The sequence below is a fragment of the Cydia splendana genome, chromosome 18 (assembly GCF_910591565.1).
Source record: "Cydia splendana chromosome 18, ilCydSple1.2, whole genome shotgun sequence".
Taxonomy (NCBI): domain Eukaryota; kingdom Metazoa; phylum Arthropoda; class Insecta; order Lepidoptera; family Tortricidae; genus Cydia; species Cydia splendana.
In genome coordinates this window covers 1,201,583-1,219,088 of record NC_085977.1, presented here as the reverse complement: position 1 = coordinate 1,219,088, position 17,506 = coordinate 1,201,583, and the positions used below count along the sequence as shown (strand labels likewise).

The 17,506-nt window shown below is 38.0% G+C and overlaps 1 protein-coding gene across 1 annotated transcript; it reads left to right on the top strand.

Annotated features, from left to right (window-relative positions):
• The first annotated feature begins 125 nt into the window (after window positions 1-125).
• LOC134799333 (radial spoke head protein 6 homolog A) lies at window positions 126-17,107 on the top strand. The gene is made up of 13 exons (XM_063771731.1): window positions 126-408; window positions 905-1,094; window positions 5,853-5,978; window positions 6,356-6,444; window positions 7,304-7,391; window positions 8,229-8,310; window positions 8,861-8,991; window positions 9,441-9,560; window positions 9,836-9,989; window positions 12,516-12,661; window positions 13,398-13,612; window positions 15,978-16,122; window positions 16,696-17,107. The coding sequence occupies exons 1-13, from the start codon at window positions 278-280 to the stop codon at window positions 16,792-16,794; spliced, it is 1,716 nt and encodes a 571-aa protein (XP_063627801.1). The 5' UTR covers window positions 126-277; the 3' UTR covers window positions 16,795-17,107.
• The last annotated feature ends 399 nt before the right edge of the window (window positions 17,108-17,506 follow it).

Sequence of the window (17,506 nt, the reverse complement as noted above, 5' to 3'; positions counted from 1 at the left end):
CCGAACTTTATCAGAGTAGAACGACACAGTGAACATGCAGTGAACGTTTGAAATCAACCTCGGCCTTTTCATTCGGTTTATTTAAACAACCTTATTTATTGAATTTATTTAAACAAATAATTTAACCATCATCCGTGACGCATTTCAATAATTATATTGAATTTCATTAATATTTCTTCATACAGTTGCTATTATAATTCGAACGTATTTCTAAATGAAATAATAGGATAAGGGTTGTATTTTTATCTATTAAAGCTATTTTAATAACTATCCAAATATGACTGCGCCTTACATGTGCGAGCCGGAGCTGATAGCTGCCACAGAAAATTTATTGCCTGACCTTAACAACGACTTAATTCTCGCCAAGAACTTTCTCAAAACACAGAGCGCAGCTACAGGAGACTCTTTGTAAGTATTTATGGAGATATATGCTTTGGCTTTATTCAAAAACTACTTATACTAGGCATTCAACTGGTTATCTACGTTACGGCCTCACCACGCCTAACTAAAGCCCACTCCACACACGCGGCTTCGCTCCGTAATTCACGCACGGATGTGGAGCGGGCTTTTAACAAAGAGTGGTTCTCTGCTGATGCCAACCTCTTTAATAGTTTTAATTTTAATACTGTTTAGTACAATTTCAAAGGAACTGGCCACCTTCCGCATGGTGACATACTCGGAGTAATTAACAATGGAGCCGCCATTAACAGGCGTTCCCCTCTGTCGAAAAAAGGCGGCCAATGGTCAACCATATGTATGAACTGACGTTTATCTGACATGACGTACCTATACATTTGATGTGCCCCTCCCCCGCAAAAAACGGCAGACTATTTTGTACCGAAAATTTTAGACATGGCGTCTCCGTTGGTTATATCCTCTAAGGTGACATACCGTATTTTCTCAGATATGATCACATGGTAGACCTTGTTCACAAGATTCTGACTACAAAGCCTCCGGATGTCGTGGATAACTTCGAGCAGTATTCGTGGGGGGTGAAGTTAGACAAGTTCCGGCCAAACTTCGATCTGCTGAATGACGTGTATCTCGCACCGCAGCAACTTGCCACCGTGCGGTTGCAAGAGGAGATGTACCGGGTAAAACCGCTGATTATGTAAAGTAAAGTATTTACGTGCAATTATTAGTCTAACATCAAAATTGGGAGCTACATGCATGGATGTCCGCGCAAAAACACGGTCTGAATTAGTTAGTGGTTAAGGAACCATCCTTAACTAATTATAGTTCGTTTTTTTTTAGCATTAGAAAGAACTTGCAAGAAGGTAAGCGATTTTGACAAATCTTTTAATTGAAAAACGCTTTATAAAAATCATAATTTAATACTTATGAAAGCAGAAGAATATAAATTATCGTATTAGATTCATAATTGTTACATATTTGCCGTAACTTATTTTTAAAATGTGGTTTTCAATTAAAAGACACATCAAGATTGTTTACCTTATTTCTAATGCTAAAAAAACGAACTATATGTGGAATACCAATTCCACTTGTCCAATTTCTTGGTCCAATGTCATTGCGTACGTCTCACTCTCTCATTAAGCAAAAATATCTGGGAGACCGAGCTTTGCTCGGAAAACATATAAAAACTCAAAAATGCGCGTTTTCCTAAAGATAAGACCTAGCTAGATCGTTTTTTCGCCTCGAAAATCCTCATATACCAAATTTCATCGAAATCGTTAGAGCCGTTTCCGAGATCCCCGTAATATAATATGTATATAAATAAATAAATATACAAGAATGACTCATTTAAAGGTATTAGATACTAGGCTGGCCCGCGGCTCCGCTCGCGTAAATGAAATAAAGAGTTTGTCTTATGTTTCGTTAATTACCGACATTATTATGTACCTATTCAACCCTGCCAGTGTTCATAACTCTGTGATAGGGACTTCTTATTTGTAACCGTTATTTGGATAAATTAATTCGCAAATTTCTCAATAAATGATGTCATTTGATAAGATAAAATGATGGCAAGATTGTATTTTTTTTAATTATTATTTATTTTTATAAGCCCAGTCCAGTCAGCAAAAATGTTCATTAGATTAATTTCCGCCTTAAGACGAATTCGGACGACCACCGCCCATATATCGCATTTTCATACAAACGTAGGTATTAGGGAGTCCCCATTTTCCTTTCTGGACATAACAATACTTACTACGGTGACGCAACGATCCAAAAAGAGTCCTGTGACCTATTTTATAAAGCTACAAGTTACAATTTACAAGCGGAAGTCTCTTTCTAACCCTATGTGTTAGAACGAGACTTCCGCTTGTAAATTGTAACTTGTAGCTTTATAAAATAGGCCACTGGGCTCCGATACCAGATCACGCCATGTTTCTCGGTCTTGCGATAGCTCTCGCCAGTCGCTATGGCCGAGGTTGAGCAGGTCTTGAGCAACGACGTCGTTTCTGCGGTACCTAGGACGTCCAATCGGGTGTATCCCATTTCGTTGTCCCAAGTACGCTCTCTTCACGGCAAGATCCTCTCCCATTCTCTCTGTGTGCTCCGAGCCACTGAAGCTAAGCCGCTTTGGTCTCTCCAATACCCAAATATATCGGAACACGTCCTTATTTCTATGGCAACAAAGTTATATTACGATATATTTGGCTACTTTAGCCTGATCTATTTCATACTGACTGTACATTGGCTTCATGAATGTGTAGTTGCCATTAGATATATATCGTAGCCACCAAGGTCGCTCAAAAATATCTGAACATGCACTTTAAAGTTACATTATAATTTACATTGTTCAGACTTCAGATATTTGTGAATACCTCATCCACTCCGATATATCTGATGGTGACTTTCAGCAAGAAGAAAAATCTTACCTGGTCGAGTCGTATCGTATTACGCGAGAAAACAATTTCCAAATTGATTATACCTATCTCTAAAGTCATCCCTTGAACTGATGGACTTCATATTAAATATTAACGTATCCACTTTGTATTTCTGGCCTATCTCGGCAGCCCGTTCCCCGGACGAATGGCAATGTTTGCCGAAGTCGAATTTCTTTTTGACTTGATTGACTGTGAATTCAAATTGACTCCGAATAATATAACTCAAAATAAATTTAAAACAACAAAATCCAAATTATTAATAATATGATAATATTAAGTTGATTGATGTCATACCTATTTGTCATAAGTCACTCGTATGGGCGTACACTAAGGTTGAGGTTGACATCACTTTTTATATTACTTCGTATAAAAACACGTAGGAATAACTGTATACCAACATGACAAACATAATTTAGATTAAGTACTTTACACCGAAACGAAACGAACCGAGAGTTACCGAGAAATGGCCGATGTTCATACAATAAAGATTGTTATGAAAATTTCTTTTCCTTTTTGTAAATTAAATACGCGTCGAAAGCGGTAGTTTTTACGTACTAGTTCTATTCCTATATTTAGATAATTGATTTGAACAGTTTTTTCTTATCATACGTGCGTCGTATTCGAGAAACGTGTCAAAATTTGTAAGGCGCCATCTCGCTTCTTCCATTGTTTTTTATCCCGTTCTGGTTTTTCAATTTTATATATATGATGATGATAAGACGCAAATACCTGCGATCATATATAACCATGGATACCGCCTTTAGGAACATTACCGTTCAAATTCTCGGGCCAAATTAGCACACATACACAATTACGCCTACATTCAAATAAGACGACGCGTTTACAGAGCCTGTAATCAAAGCTGGTAAACAAAATAAGAGTCATCTTTATTACACTAATGGTACATAGCTAAGTGTAGATGAAATGCATATAATGTCAATAACTACCAATCAGCGACATTAATCCGCTAATAACCTTCTTGCTGTACGTACTGGCCGCTGAGATTTCGCGGTTCATATTAGATTAGAATATGACTTGGACAGGGATAGGTTTATGCCATACAGTGAAGAACCAGTCAAATAATTCACGTATAATAATTTAATGCAGATTAAAAGATAACTAGTTAAAATGTTGTTATGACATGACAGACTAACTCAACATAAGTAAAGATATCATTGTTGTATAAATGTATTCCGCTATAATAAGTATTTTGTATATTTTATTATCAATCTGCATGGCAGTGCGAAGTCACGTTCAGGTATAGTCTGTCCGTTTTTCTAAGATCAAGTACGCCATAGTAAATGTATGGCGAACTTGATCTTAGAAATCGGACTGGCTATACAGTCTGCAAAATTTACATGGGTACACGAATCGGGTCAAAAATATTTGAACAGGCAGAGTCACAATAAATCCCCACTTTCAGTTCAGAATATTTTATATGTATATAGCCGGTCAAGCAAGTTTGTCAGTAGAAAAAGGTGCAAAATTAAAATTTTGTATAGGACCACAGCCGTTCGTGCGCTTACATTTTCTAAATTTACCGCTCTTATAATATTTTAAACTTTCGCGTTTTGAACACATATTAACTCACATTATACGAAACGAAACTGATTTACGTCGGTAAATCAAGGTAATTGAATATAATTCGCGTTAGACCCGTCTATAATGTGAGTTAATATGTTTGCCGCTCTTTTCTACTGACAGAAATGGCTTGAGAGAGAACCTACATATATGTGACAGTAGAGGGTGGATTCAAATGATCAAATTTTCAGATAATGTGTGTATTTGTTAAATTAATTCAGTGAAAGCATGATAGGAAAAATGTATCTACATATAGGAGACCGGGTATGATTATCTCACGGGTTATATCTCATGAATAGAACATATTCTAGATATCTTGCCAGGCATCCACTGAATTTCATGTCTCTCTAATTGGACAGCATTTTTCCATAGTTCTCTGCGAATAGCATCTTGTGGGAATGTGAATGGAAAGTAATGTAAAATGACAATACCAAATTTGATTATTAATTTGAAATAACTAGGTAGTATTTTTATAGCTCCATCTCATGAAATAAAAAAGGAAAATACAAATCTGTAAGAAGGAATTTATTACTACATTTATAATTATATAGAACATACCTAAACCAAACACAAGTTAATAAAATAGTCTACTTCATTTAGCATAACACCATCCCTATTATCCTCGCAATTTAAAAAGTCGTATGTTGTTATGAAAGTCGTATGCAGTTGTTACGTTTTAGCTTAGCACGGTAGTATTGAAAACAAATCGTCATGTTTTTTCCAAATTCTACTGAAGTTATCTGTTTACTACAAGTGAAAAGTGATTCCACTGTCCTTGGTATGAACTAAAATAACTTCTGCACCACTTCACGACACATGAATATATTTTTAATTACAAAAAAAACGTTGTTTTTGTAAATCAATTTAGCCATTTGTCACTGACTGTCATCTCGGTGGTACTGAGATTGCCAATCGAGCAGTTTGTAAGTACCGCCTATCGCGGGGTAGTTTGCGTTGGGTCATAATTGAGCGGACAGAATACTTCCATGTATAGCATTTCGCTGGCAAATACACATTGAACCAATACATTTGAATTAAAGGTGGAATACCATCCTAAGACAATTATTTATAAAAGTAAATTCTGACAACCCAGCTTTGTACATTTTCAAATTTGCCGCCTTTTTCTACCTACTACACACACACACACACTTTCACTTTGTGACTTTTATGCACAGTCCTACTTCATATTTCATATTTCATTTATTGCGTAGTCATGAACATAAATTACATAATAAGATCTTACAGTTAAGCCAATTCATGACACCCTGTTAGGGCACACATTATTTAACTTACTAGCTAATACCTATTAAAACATTTCATCATAATATATCTATCGTATAATTAGAGTGTATAAAAAAAAAGTCGAATAATAGTAACATTGTAAAAGTCAATAAAGTACAAACAAAAATGACGTAACTTCAGCTGGTGGCAAGCAAGAACGATAAGATGGACGGGATGGACGAGGAAGAGCAGGAGTTGGATTTGGAGGAGGAGGGCGGGAAAGCTCGCATCGCAGATCTCGTCGAGCATAATTATTATTTCCGAGAGGCAAGTAGAATTAATTGTAGTACTGACATCTAGCGGCGAGTAGTTGAATATATGTGATAGCGACATCTATTGGTGTAATGTCAAACTAGTTTGCATGTAGTGAAACGAAACCCTAAATAGTTTGCTTCACTGTCAGTAGATGGCGCTAAAATAAATTACCTTTTTCCAATAAAAAACCTAAATAGTTTATTCATAGACCAAATGATGGCGCTATAATAAATACTTATTTATTTTATATTTAGTTGCTTGTTCCTGATCAGTGATCAAGCAAAATAATACCATAGATTGGTGCGAATTATTATTATGAATTATTTTCTTTCTTTCTTTCTTCTTTCTTTCAATTATAATTAGGTATAATAAAATGACATTATTGACAGGGCGGGTACGGTCTGCCGGCTAGAGAGTGCTTCGCTGTATTCATAGCGCTGAAGATGCTGGGAATCAAGGAGCCCGTGGCCAATGTCAGGTAAGAAAAGGCGGGAAAGCTTGTATTAACTATTAACCTCCTGAGACTAAATCTACCTACATTGCAATGTACATAATCGTGCAATCTAATTTGAACCTTTCATAAACCAAATAAAGTAGCATTTCTTTTGTTTCATTGCTTTTTAAAACAAACGAAATTCGTTCCAATTTACTTATAGAATAAGGTTCAAATTAAAAATTTGAAAACTTTATAAATGCTGGGTCTTACGAGGTTAAATTACAATCAGACAGGTGTTCCATCTTTCCACCTTTTTTAGCTTCCAATTATCATTGGAACATTCAATTAATGCTCGTTTTTAGGGTTCCGTACCCAAAGGGTAAAACGGGACCCTATTACTAAGACTCCGCTGTCCGTCCGTCCGTCCGTCCGTCCGTCCTTCCGTCTGTCACCAGGCTGTATCTCACGAACCGTGATAGCTAGACAGTTGACATTTTCACAGATGATGTATTTCTGTTGCCGCTATAACAACAAATACTAAAAACAGAATAAAATAAAGATTTAAGTGGGGCTCCCATACAACAAATGTGATTTTTGACCGAAGTTAAGCAACGTCGGGCGGGGTCAGTACTTGGATGGGTGACCGTTTTTTTTTGCCGTTTTTTGCATTATGGTACGGAACCCTTCGTGCGCGAGTACAACTCGCACTTGCCCGGTTTTATTAGGTATTTATCTAGTATAGTCAGTCGTAGCAAATATTTTAGCATGTTTCCATTTTAGCTCTTGCTTGGCAATAGCATTTCACCCGCTCTATCACCTTTAGTCACACCATTGTCAATAGCATAAAGAGTACCTACTTATGGTGCGTTTTTCTCTTTCATAGATATTTTAATACCTACAGGTTTTTCGGTAAAATATTTGGCACGAAACAGAACTACTACGTCGCAGAAACGGACCTTACTCTAGAAGAGCTGGATAGAAGAATAAGGGTGAGCGAGTTTTCATCTGACACTTTTACTTTCCACGATTGACATATTTATTATTGTGTGATTTTGCTTTCCCCTTATATCATAATCGGCGGCCAACCTCAATTTCCTACAACTATACAGGTGGTGGTGTGATGACGTGCCCAAAATGCGCTCGAGTATTTAGTACGAAGAGTATTTAGGGTAGGTACATGAGTCACCTAAGGGCGCACCAGAGAGTGGATCAGCTACACTTTAATAACACGAGTTAAAAATTGCCTACTCCAGAGCACACAGTCGCTGTGGCCGAAATCGGTCAGGAGAGCATCATCATCATCATCGTATCATAATGGATAAAGCTGAAGATTACTATTTTAACACATTGTTTTAACGAGACCGAATGACTCTTGGTAGCATAGGTACCTACATCTATTAAGTTTGACCACTGGCAAGAGCGTTACGACAAAGAAGACTAAGTTTAGTCTGGTTACTGACAAACAAACATGACCTTAATGGTCATGTTTGTTTAAGTACTTTCTTAGTCTCGTAAGGACTGATTGGTATCTTTGGACTTCCCATAGGCACTTAAGTGTTACGTTATCTATGAAAAGGGACCTTATTGTTAATGGCGCTTATGAGAGTTATGACATTATTAATGATGCTCCGATAGAAATACAATGCCGCGCGACGCTGTGCGGCGTAAGCGCCATCGACAATAAGGTCCCTTTTCATAGATAATGCCCCAATTGGTCTCTTGATCTTGACTTTGCATGTTTATCTTAGGCTAAGGGGGTGGAAGTCGGACCAGGGCTGAGATTAGTAACTTACGTGCTCGGATAATCTAATCTTACCTTTGTGTAGGAATTCGAAATGAAAGATATGCCAGGGGAAGGTGACATGGAAGACAAGGAGGAAGGCGCAGAGGAACACAATAAGGAATTGGGTAAATATATTTTTCCCCTCTCTAGTTCGCTTCACTTGCTCGTGTTTCAATTCCACACTCACAGGTAAAATACAACTTTGCACCCTTGTATAACAAATAACTATTGCACGTATCTTTCAGACTCGACATTTATTACTTGCCACATTTATAACTCATAGCCTGGCAAATAAATCATGTCATCTTTACGAAGACTTGGTATCTGTTAACGTGCATCATGGCTAATATCAGACTATGTTGTGCAGTAGGTACAGTCAACTGTAAAAAAATTGGGTGTAGACAACTTACTCAAAAATATGTCCCATAGTTCTTAATTCACTGACATAAGAGCTATGGGACATATTTTTGAGATGATTTGTACACCCATATTTTTACAGTTGACTGTACCCGAGCGTGTGCGCATTCGATTGATTTGGAATTTAGATGGATTATTTGTTAGCTAGATTTCGTGTCTTAATTTTTTTATATTTAAATCATCCTGTCTAGACTAGTAGTAGGACGGTGTCCCAAAGCCGCGATTCTTTCCAAACAAACCTGTAAAATTTGTCTCCAGAGGGAGAGGGCGAAGCCGTGATAGAAGACAAGGAGCCAGTGCCACCGAAACTGCCGCCCGTTCCTGAGCCCACGTGGCAGCCCCCGCCGCCCATCCCGGTGGAAAGGCCTGGCCAAGGTGTAAACAAGAAGGTACTTCATACAACTGATCACTGGTATCACGGTACAATGATGGAGGTGGTACAATACGTGCCACTGTGCCGATAAGTTGAATCCTCAGAGTGGCGTTTCCTACTTTATACATAGTACGTTTCAGTGCCTAATTCAGATTTCGATTGATTTACGAGTAGGTAAGTATATAGCTACCGGCGCGATGGAACTGCTTGCGCTACCGTGGTTAGGGCGTAAAAAAAAATAAAAAATATTTTTGTGAATAGTCAAAATGTTTGGAGAAGACTCGTAACGCTCTTCTAAAGAGTGAAGCAGTAACAAAATCTCTTTTGGTGTTCGTTTGAAAACTTGGAAAGTGTGATGGGTGCGTAACAAACTGATAATGAATGAATATTGTTTCACAAGTTCTAAAACTTCTAAACCGGCCTCGATCGTCTCCTAGTCTTTTTGTATGTTCAATACGATTGCAGGTGTACTGGGTCTGTAACGTTCCCGGAGAGGCGTGGACGTGTCTGCCGGACGTGACACCGGACCAGATCCGGGTAGCGCGGCTGACTGTGCGCTGCATGACCGGATACTTGGACACTGAGGTGATATATCCATCATAAGCATTCCGAGCATTCGCCTATATTTCCTAATTGATCGAGACCTCACTTTATTCTGTAGTAATGATAACTAAACTACGACTGCTTCTATTCGCTGTTCATTAAGTTCGGGTTCCAGTCCAGGTATGAGGTAATTGCCTCAACCTAACACGACTCGAAGATGAGTTCAAGTGATTCATCTACTGTTTAGTGGATATTTAAAACTTTGTTCCATTTTAGGTATTCAGTAAGATTTGTAATCATTCTGCGTTCTCATGTAGATCCAAACGTTCCCGCCGTTCGAAGGTACAGAGCGCAATTACCTGCGCGCCCAAATTGCCCGCATCCAAGCTTCCACCTCGATCTCCCCGCAGGGCTTCTACACCTTCGGATCTGGTGAAGAGGAAGAGGATATTGACTTGGAAGAGGGCATGGGTAAACTGATTTCCTTACCTCTCATTATTAGCTAATATCAAAAAGAATAGATAGTATAGAGGGGTCCTGTCATTGTCAATTTTGTAGTCACGGTACATTTACTGCCATCTATCGACACACGATTAAAACTAAAAATAAAATTGAAAATGTATAAAATAATCAAAATATGTTTACGGATAAATGATTCTTAATTTTTATTGTTCCATACTGACCCATGTTCCTTCACTGATATGTGTTAAAACTGTTAAATACCAAGCGGTGTCGTTAACGCCATCTAGCTGAGAATAGGCCAAAGGTAATGGCGCCATCTATTCGAGAATGACTTTTTCTTGGCCGTCCGAGGCACGTTTTTTTCTTAGACTTTATTTATCTTATACGGAGTTATATGTATCTCTGCTAATATTTAACTAGTATACTTCGCGAACAGAGCCTAACTTTTGACCACCCTAACTCGTTGTTCTCAAAGCCATCCAATGCTCGAACATTTTTTTATTGACGATTTGTATATATCTTAACCACGTTTCATATAAATCACACACTTCTATTTTTAGGCACTATTACGAGTATGAGTTGACCAAGATCTAACTTCGTTAGAAATTAGTCATAGCTTGCCTTTTCTAGGTACTTTCAATATATATATATATATACTTTGTCAATATGGACACAGCATCGTAGGGGTCTTCTGGAAAACTTTAACGTAATGTAATACCTAAAATGTGACGTCCCACGGTCAAAGGTACCTTATGGCGGGTATGGAGTTATGCATACCCCAGTAATCTACAATAAATAAGCTATCGATAACACAAAAGATCAACCTTCTAGGTTGCGTAGTTACAGAGATATGATTTTTTGAAAATAATGTTGTGAAATTAGCAACTTTACGATAGAGAAGTTTTAAGTTTAGCCGCCTAAAAAACTATGTTCCTGAAGTAAGTTACATAGTTGACTACAAATAATAATACCTTATATATGTGAGATTAAAAAAATATTGCGACTTGTTCTGTAATGCAAATAGAAACTTTTGATATCGACTGATTTATGTGTATACTAGTCAATCTCTTGAAAATAAAGTTTTATTTCATTTTCACGATTGATTGCAATGAGCTCTCAAGATTTAAATTTTATCTATTAGAAAACGACACTGACAGACAGTTTAAGCAAAAAACAATACCGATTTAGAGGTGAAAATGTATTTTCTGACTTTTTCATATAAAATCACAAAATTGAATATTTTTACTTTTAATGTGACACACAATCAATTTTTCTGAGCACATATGAAAGAAATTCTGTCATTCAAATGAAATAAATCCTAAAACCCCAACTAAATACTATATTTAACCCCTTATGCCACTTTAAACTTACATAACAATAACAGTATTTGCTCCATACATTTACGAAAAGGTACCTTATGGAAATAAATCTAATAATACATCACTACAAAATATCAATCATATTACAGTTTATCTTTTATGAATAGAAAATATTAATTTACATTAAACTGCCCCAAATTTAATTAGTTCTTCGTCATAATAATCTTAAAAAATACCAATAATTTGTATGTAATGAAAAGGTACCTTGTGATTAAGTTACATGATGAGGCATGATGATGATGGAACAGTTAGGATAAACTAATAATATTTTGGGGTTAAGATGGTATAAATCGTCTATTTCTTATCAATAATATATTTCGGTTGCTATTGAAGATAAGCGGCATTGAGGTTCAATGACCTCAGATATTCCATAAGGTAATGCGTCGGGTATTGGCATTTTTCAGCAAACCAATGGCTGATTTACTGCATGCGACCAAACCAAATGAAGATTATTCTAGTTAAGAAAGACTTGACGAGAGTAACTTTGGTATAATAGCAGGCTACTTGGATTTGTAATGTCGGTCGATGTACGGTTATAATATTTGCGAGGCGCCCCAACCAGAACTGAAATTATCAAATTAGTTTTGCAGAATGCTAATACAGTTCTCTACCAAACTTCTTTTCCCGTATTGACTAGTTTTTTTGGGAATTTTCAATCTTTTTTCCATAAGGTACCTTTTCTACTAAACTCTGAGACGACATTACTAGGCTTATAACTAACTTATAACAAAAATAAAAACAGGTAAACAAACGTTACGCATTAAGGTTTCAGATCACACAATAAAAAAAAATTGAACATTTTTTCACCTCTTTACAAAACATTTCATATCTCCGAAACTAGAAACCCTCATAAGGTACCTTTTTCCGTGCAACGTCACAAATGTGTCGAAGTCTAGTCAACGGTCCCACTTTGTCGCTAACCATAAGGACGAGATTCGCTTGTATTTGTATCTTTATACGAATAACCTGTCAAAGCAACACGGTAAACAATAAACGAATTCTTATTCTTATGGCAAGCGACAAAGCGAGACTTTTTGCTTGGAAACGACACAAATATATTCTGGAAGAATGCCTGAACATTCCGACGAGTCAGAGAAGTAATCGGTTACTTAGGTATCAAATCTGATCATGATAATCCCATACTCGTGTCTTTTAGGTGACATGGCGTTCAACCCGAACCCCTACTACCGAGGGCACACCATTAAGGACCTTCTAGACCCGGACATGAGGTACTGGGTGCACCACGGCCGCTACATCTTACAGCAGGGACGGACTATCTGGTGGAACCCCAACGCGGGGATAGTGAGTTTTTCTACTGCCCTAACCTGGATTGGTTTCTAAGATCCTGGACAAAAATGGAATCGATTGGCATTAAAAAAATACAAAATTAACAATTTTGTCGTAGACTGTATTTTTTTTCCAAAATCTGTAGGTAAATGCCAATTACCGTTATTTAGTACATTAGAGAAGGTCTCCTAAGGCCATTTCGGCCCAGTTTCATAATAACTGCCCTCAGTGCCCCATCTCAAAAATCCATCCTGTGTATAGTGTGTCGATTTGGAACTGGCCCCGAGCCGCTAATCCTTTGTCTATTGTTAAGAAAAACCGTACCTGTAAAAAATAGGGTCGTGTAATTCTCTACGGTTACTGAGTTCTAGCGAGTCGAACCAGTCTAAAATGTGTCATCCAGATGCTTAACAAAGGCGCGTTATCGGAGAGCGCACCTACACTGTTTTTTTGAGCGTTGGACTAGCCCGCGCTCAGGTGCCAATTAGAATAATTAAGACCCTTTTTTGCAGGTAAGTAGCACGTGCGGTTTCACTTAACAATAGACAAAGGATTAGCAGTTCAGGGCCTGCTGCGAATCAACAGACTATACCTTCCTTCAAAGCTAAGCGTTTTACCATGAGAGTTGTTATCGAATGCAATTTTTCTAAGCCGAATTTTTGTTTATAATATAGACAAAACCCGGCTTCTTAGCACGTTCGCCGTTCTGATACCCTATTACCTATTACGCAAGGAAATACTACATTTTTAGGACGAAGCTCTTGAAGAAGAAGATGACGACATGCCGCCGCCCATACCAACCGAGACCGGTCCATCTCTCATGTCTCCCCTGTCAGAAGACGGGCGTGTCGAGGGGCTGAGGGCGTGGACCGCGCGGAAGAGCACCGTGCTGGCGCCCGAGCGGGCGGTGGTCACTCTGCGGAGCAACGTGTGGCCCGGGGCTGTCGCTTATGCGACTGACGGAAAGTAAGTTCTGTATCGTATTGTAGGAGTACGTAGATAAGCTTAACCCTGCAGTAAGTTCCATAGGTCGTACTTAGATAAAAACCAAAATTGGGCGAAGCCAAAGTGTCTGTAACTCGTTCTCAAGTCGTTCACTAGCAGTGGTGTATCAAACATCAGGCCCCTGTTTCACCAACGTGACAGGTGCGACGAATTGTAAAATCACTGTTGCTGACGTCACAGGCATCCATGGGCTACGGTTACCGCTTACCATCGGGCGGGCCGTATTCCTGTTTGCCACCATCATTGTATTATTAAAAAAAACTTTATGATATCGGAAAAAAACAGATATTTCTCTTGCTAAGTTAATGACAATTGTCACAAGAAACACTACAATTGTCACGAAATTCCGACATATAACTCATTACCTGTCAAGAATTACCTACAATTCTTCTAAATCTTTGACAATTGTCAGAAACTTCGCAGGAGAAATATCTGTTTTTATCCGATATAATAAAGTTTTTTTAAATAATACAATGATGGTTGCAAACAGAAGTACGGCCCGCCCGATGGTAAGTGGTAACCGTAGCCCATGGATGCCTGTGACGTCAGCAACAGTGATTTTACAATTCGCCGCACCTGTCACCGATGTGAAATTGGGGCCAGAACGCGCTTAGCTTGTGGACTGTGACAAGGCTCGCACTAGGTACCTACAAAGACTAGTCATCATCATCCTCCTAGCGTTTGTCCCGTACTGTGACGGGGTCCGCTTTCCTACTTTTCTCCTTCCACTTCGTTCTATCCTGGACATCGGTTTCCGCTAACCCAAACAAACACTAGTAAAAACAATAATTTGTTTAAAATGCGATGAACTAAGGTGACTTCTATAGTTATTGGCCACTCTTATCAATAAGGCTCCAACTAGCTTGTTTCTCTCTGATTTGTTCGGAGTGGCCAATTACTATGCAGTGACCCATCCCAACAAACAATTAGGCGACACTTAGCACTTATTTTATCACCTAAAGACATATAACGGCTGGAGAATAGCTATATACTCTAAGCTTACAGGCTCTGGTGACATCAAGGTCTTTAAGAAGTCCATGTATAGCTTTAAGATCCACAGTAGCCGTTTTGGCCGCTATAATGGATCTTAAGCAGCTAGTGTTATAGCTCAAAGTGAATTCTACCACTTTAACATCTATATGAGTAATAAGCAGCTGCAATTTTCACTTAAGGTTCTAAACAGGCGATAAAAACTCTTTTATAGCTCCGTCACTCGCAATCGCTTCTTAACTCTCTTGTCTCACTTACAGTCGAAAAGAGAAGTTATGAGTCACTTTTATAGATCATGTAGTCGCAGACGGGCGTTATTCAATACCTTAGTACATCTTATAGTGTTATTAGAGTCTTACTTACAACATAAGCCTATAGCGCCATGTTAATATATGACCGATGAATCAATAAGCAAAACAAAAATTGTTAATTAGAACGTAAATACTTAATAAAAATCGATAATTTTACTCAATATAGACATAATGTTAGTATTGTTGTATTTAAAACCGGACTTCACGTATATTGTGTAATTTTGCGAAAATTAAATACGGTGGACCACAATTTAAAAAATATTATATTCAGATAAATATGCAAAGGATCAGAGGCCCTTTAAAATTTTGTTAGTAATACATATAGTTATTGACAGTGTAATTAATTTCGCCATCATAAATCCGCAGATAACACCGGCATCGGTGAACTAAAATAATGATTTGCTTTTATTTATCCGCCATTACATTTCACTTCAAGCTGTCACAGTGCAAGCTTACAAATAATAATACAAAATGGAAACATCTGCAACCAAAGCAGTCAGGGCTAAGGAAAAAATGTGCAATTACCTTCTTGAGTGTTACAAATATTGACTTTAAATGCTAATATACCATCTAAAGCTGAAAGTATCAACTATATAGCTCTACACTACTACTCAAACAGTTAGTAGTCGCTTATTTGGCACCCTTTTAAATCCTAAGTTGTTAATCAACGCTATTACAGCACTACTTTAGCGCTCTTCTACTACAACAGTTTGTAGTCACCTATATGCAACCCATATAGCTCCTAAAGAATTAATTAACACTATTGTAGCTCCACTATACCGCTCTTATGTCTCTTTTTTTATCCCCTAACCCTACTGTAGCACTGTTATAAATCTTACGGTGATAAAATTTGTGCCCAATCCGGGGTTAAAACGGGGTTATAGCCGGCTATAACTCCTATTTTTAGAGTATTAACAACACCTAAAGAGTAAACAGGCGCTTATATAAATCTCTTGTAACCCTTAAATTTAGCGCCTAATGTTAGTTGGGATAGCAGTCACCTTATTTTGTCGTGTCATTCCCAGGAACTCGGAGTGCATGTACATCGGGTGGGGTCTGAAGTACCAGCCTCCGAACTTCTCGCCGCTGCAGCTGCCGCGGCCGCAGGAGGAGTACCCCATCGGGCCCGAGGTCATGGAGATGCAGGACCCCTCATTTGCCGACGAGGAGGTAAAAAAACCGTTTTGATTTAATTTTAGGTTAGATTATTTTAAATCCTTGATTTGAAAGACATATTCATCTTTATATCATGAGTAGTATTCCATGAAATTGTCTATCATAGTCCCGTACAAACGCGAATATTCTGAAGATTTGCAGATATAAGAGTTTCCTTTTCTATGACAAATGGTCAAAAATACGCACAGAAAATAATCGCCTCTGCCGAAAAGTTGCAACACAAGAAATATAATGCGTCTGTACGGAACAGCCCGTGGAATGCTCCATGACATGACCCTTGATATACCTACTCGTAAAAATAGTACCTATCATAGATGCCAGTACAGTAATTGTTACTAATATATAGGTATAACAAGTTTATAGCGGTATGCAATTATCCTACCGACTGCGCCAGTTACTATTATTGTCATCTGTGGTCGATCATCAGAGTATTATAATAATTAATAACGTGTTTTGAGAGAGTGAACCTTCTGTCTCTACTACTATTATTTATTCTGTGATGCTAAAACAAATGTATGACGGTCAGCATCATCCGTGCACGCTTGTAATTCAAGATGATTTTTACAGGCGTACCGCATCGCCCGGCTGCCGCCGCCGATCCCCGAGCTGCCGGGCGAGGGCGCTGGCGAGGGCTTCGGCGAGGAGGGCGAAGAGGAAGATAACTAAAGATGTGTGTTACTAGACTTTATATTCCCTTGTCTATGCTATTTGACAAGAGAGCAATGGGTAGCCCTATGGCCATCTCGCTTCCTGTTCGCGGTCCTGGGGGCTTACCGCAAACATGGAAAAGCTCTGCTTCTATCGCTCATGAATATTGACAGATGAAGAGATTTCGATGTCAACGGTAGACCTTCTGTTTGGCCGACATTAAGGGGTAGTTTTGGGACCCTTGGTGTATGACATTACTTATCTATTTTTATTTGTGTGATTCTTCGTTTCAATAATGTGCAGTATTATTTAAATAAAACTATTTTTTTAAACAATGTTATATTTTAACTTATCAACAAAAACATCAGTATCATCAGTATCTTATTATTATTGAATATTAAGAACTGCTAAATCGATATTGTGTAAACCAGGTGTAAACATATCAAACGTATGTAAAAAGAGTATGTGCGATAGGAAAAAAATACAATCGGACGGTCATACCATAGCAATAACATAAAATGAAAAATCGATTAAAATAGAGATAACGAGATTTACATCAAATATCAAAATTATTTATCTACAATCTCACTCACTATATTAGAGATAACCCATAGTCTAATATAACATGGTCTTCTCTTCCCAGAGTGACACAAGCCTACGTCACAATAACATTGCCACTGTATATAGCGCTATCGCATATTATCATATAGCGCTGTCGCATGATGACGTA

What these genes read in the sequence shown, in the direction of transcription:
- LOC134799333 (XM_063771731.1), top strand. Translation starts at nt 278, where the DNA reads ATGACTGCGCCTTACATGTGCGAGCCGGAGCTGATAGCTGCCACAGAA. An exon ending in AGCTGGATAGAAGAATAAGG is followed by an intron (nt 7,392 to 8,228) that starts GTGAGCGAGTTT and finishes ACCTTTGTGTAG; the next exon opens with GAATTCGAAATGAAAGATAT. An exon ending in GGAACCCCAACGCGGGGATA is followed by an intron (nt 12,662 to 13,397) that starts GTGAGTTTTTCT and finishes CTACATTTTTAG; the next exon opens with GACGAAGCTCTTGAAGAAGA.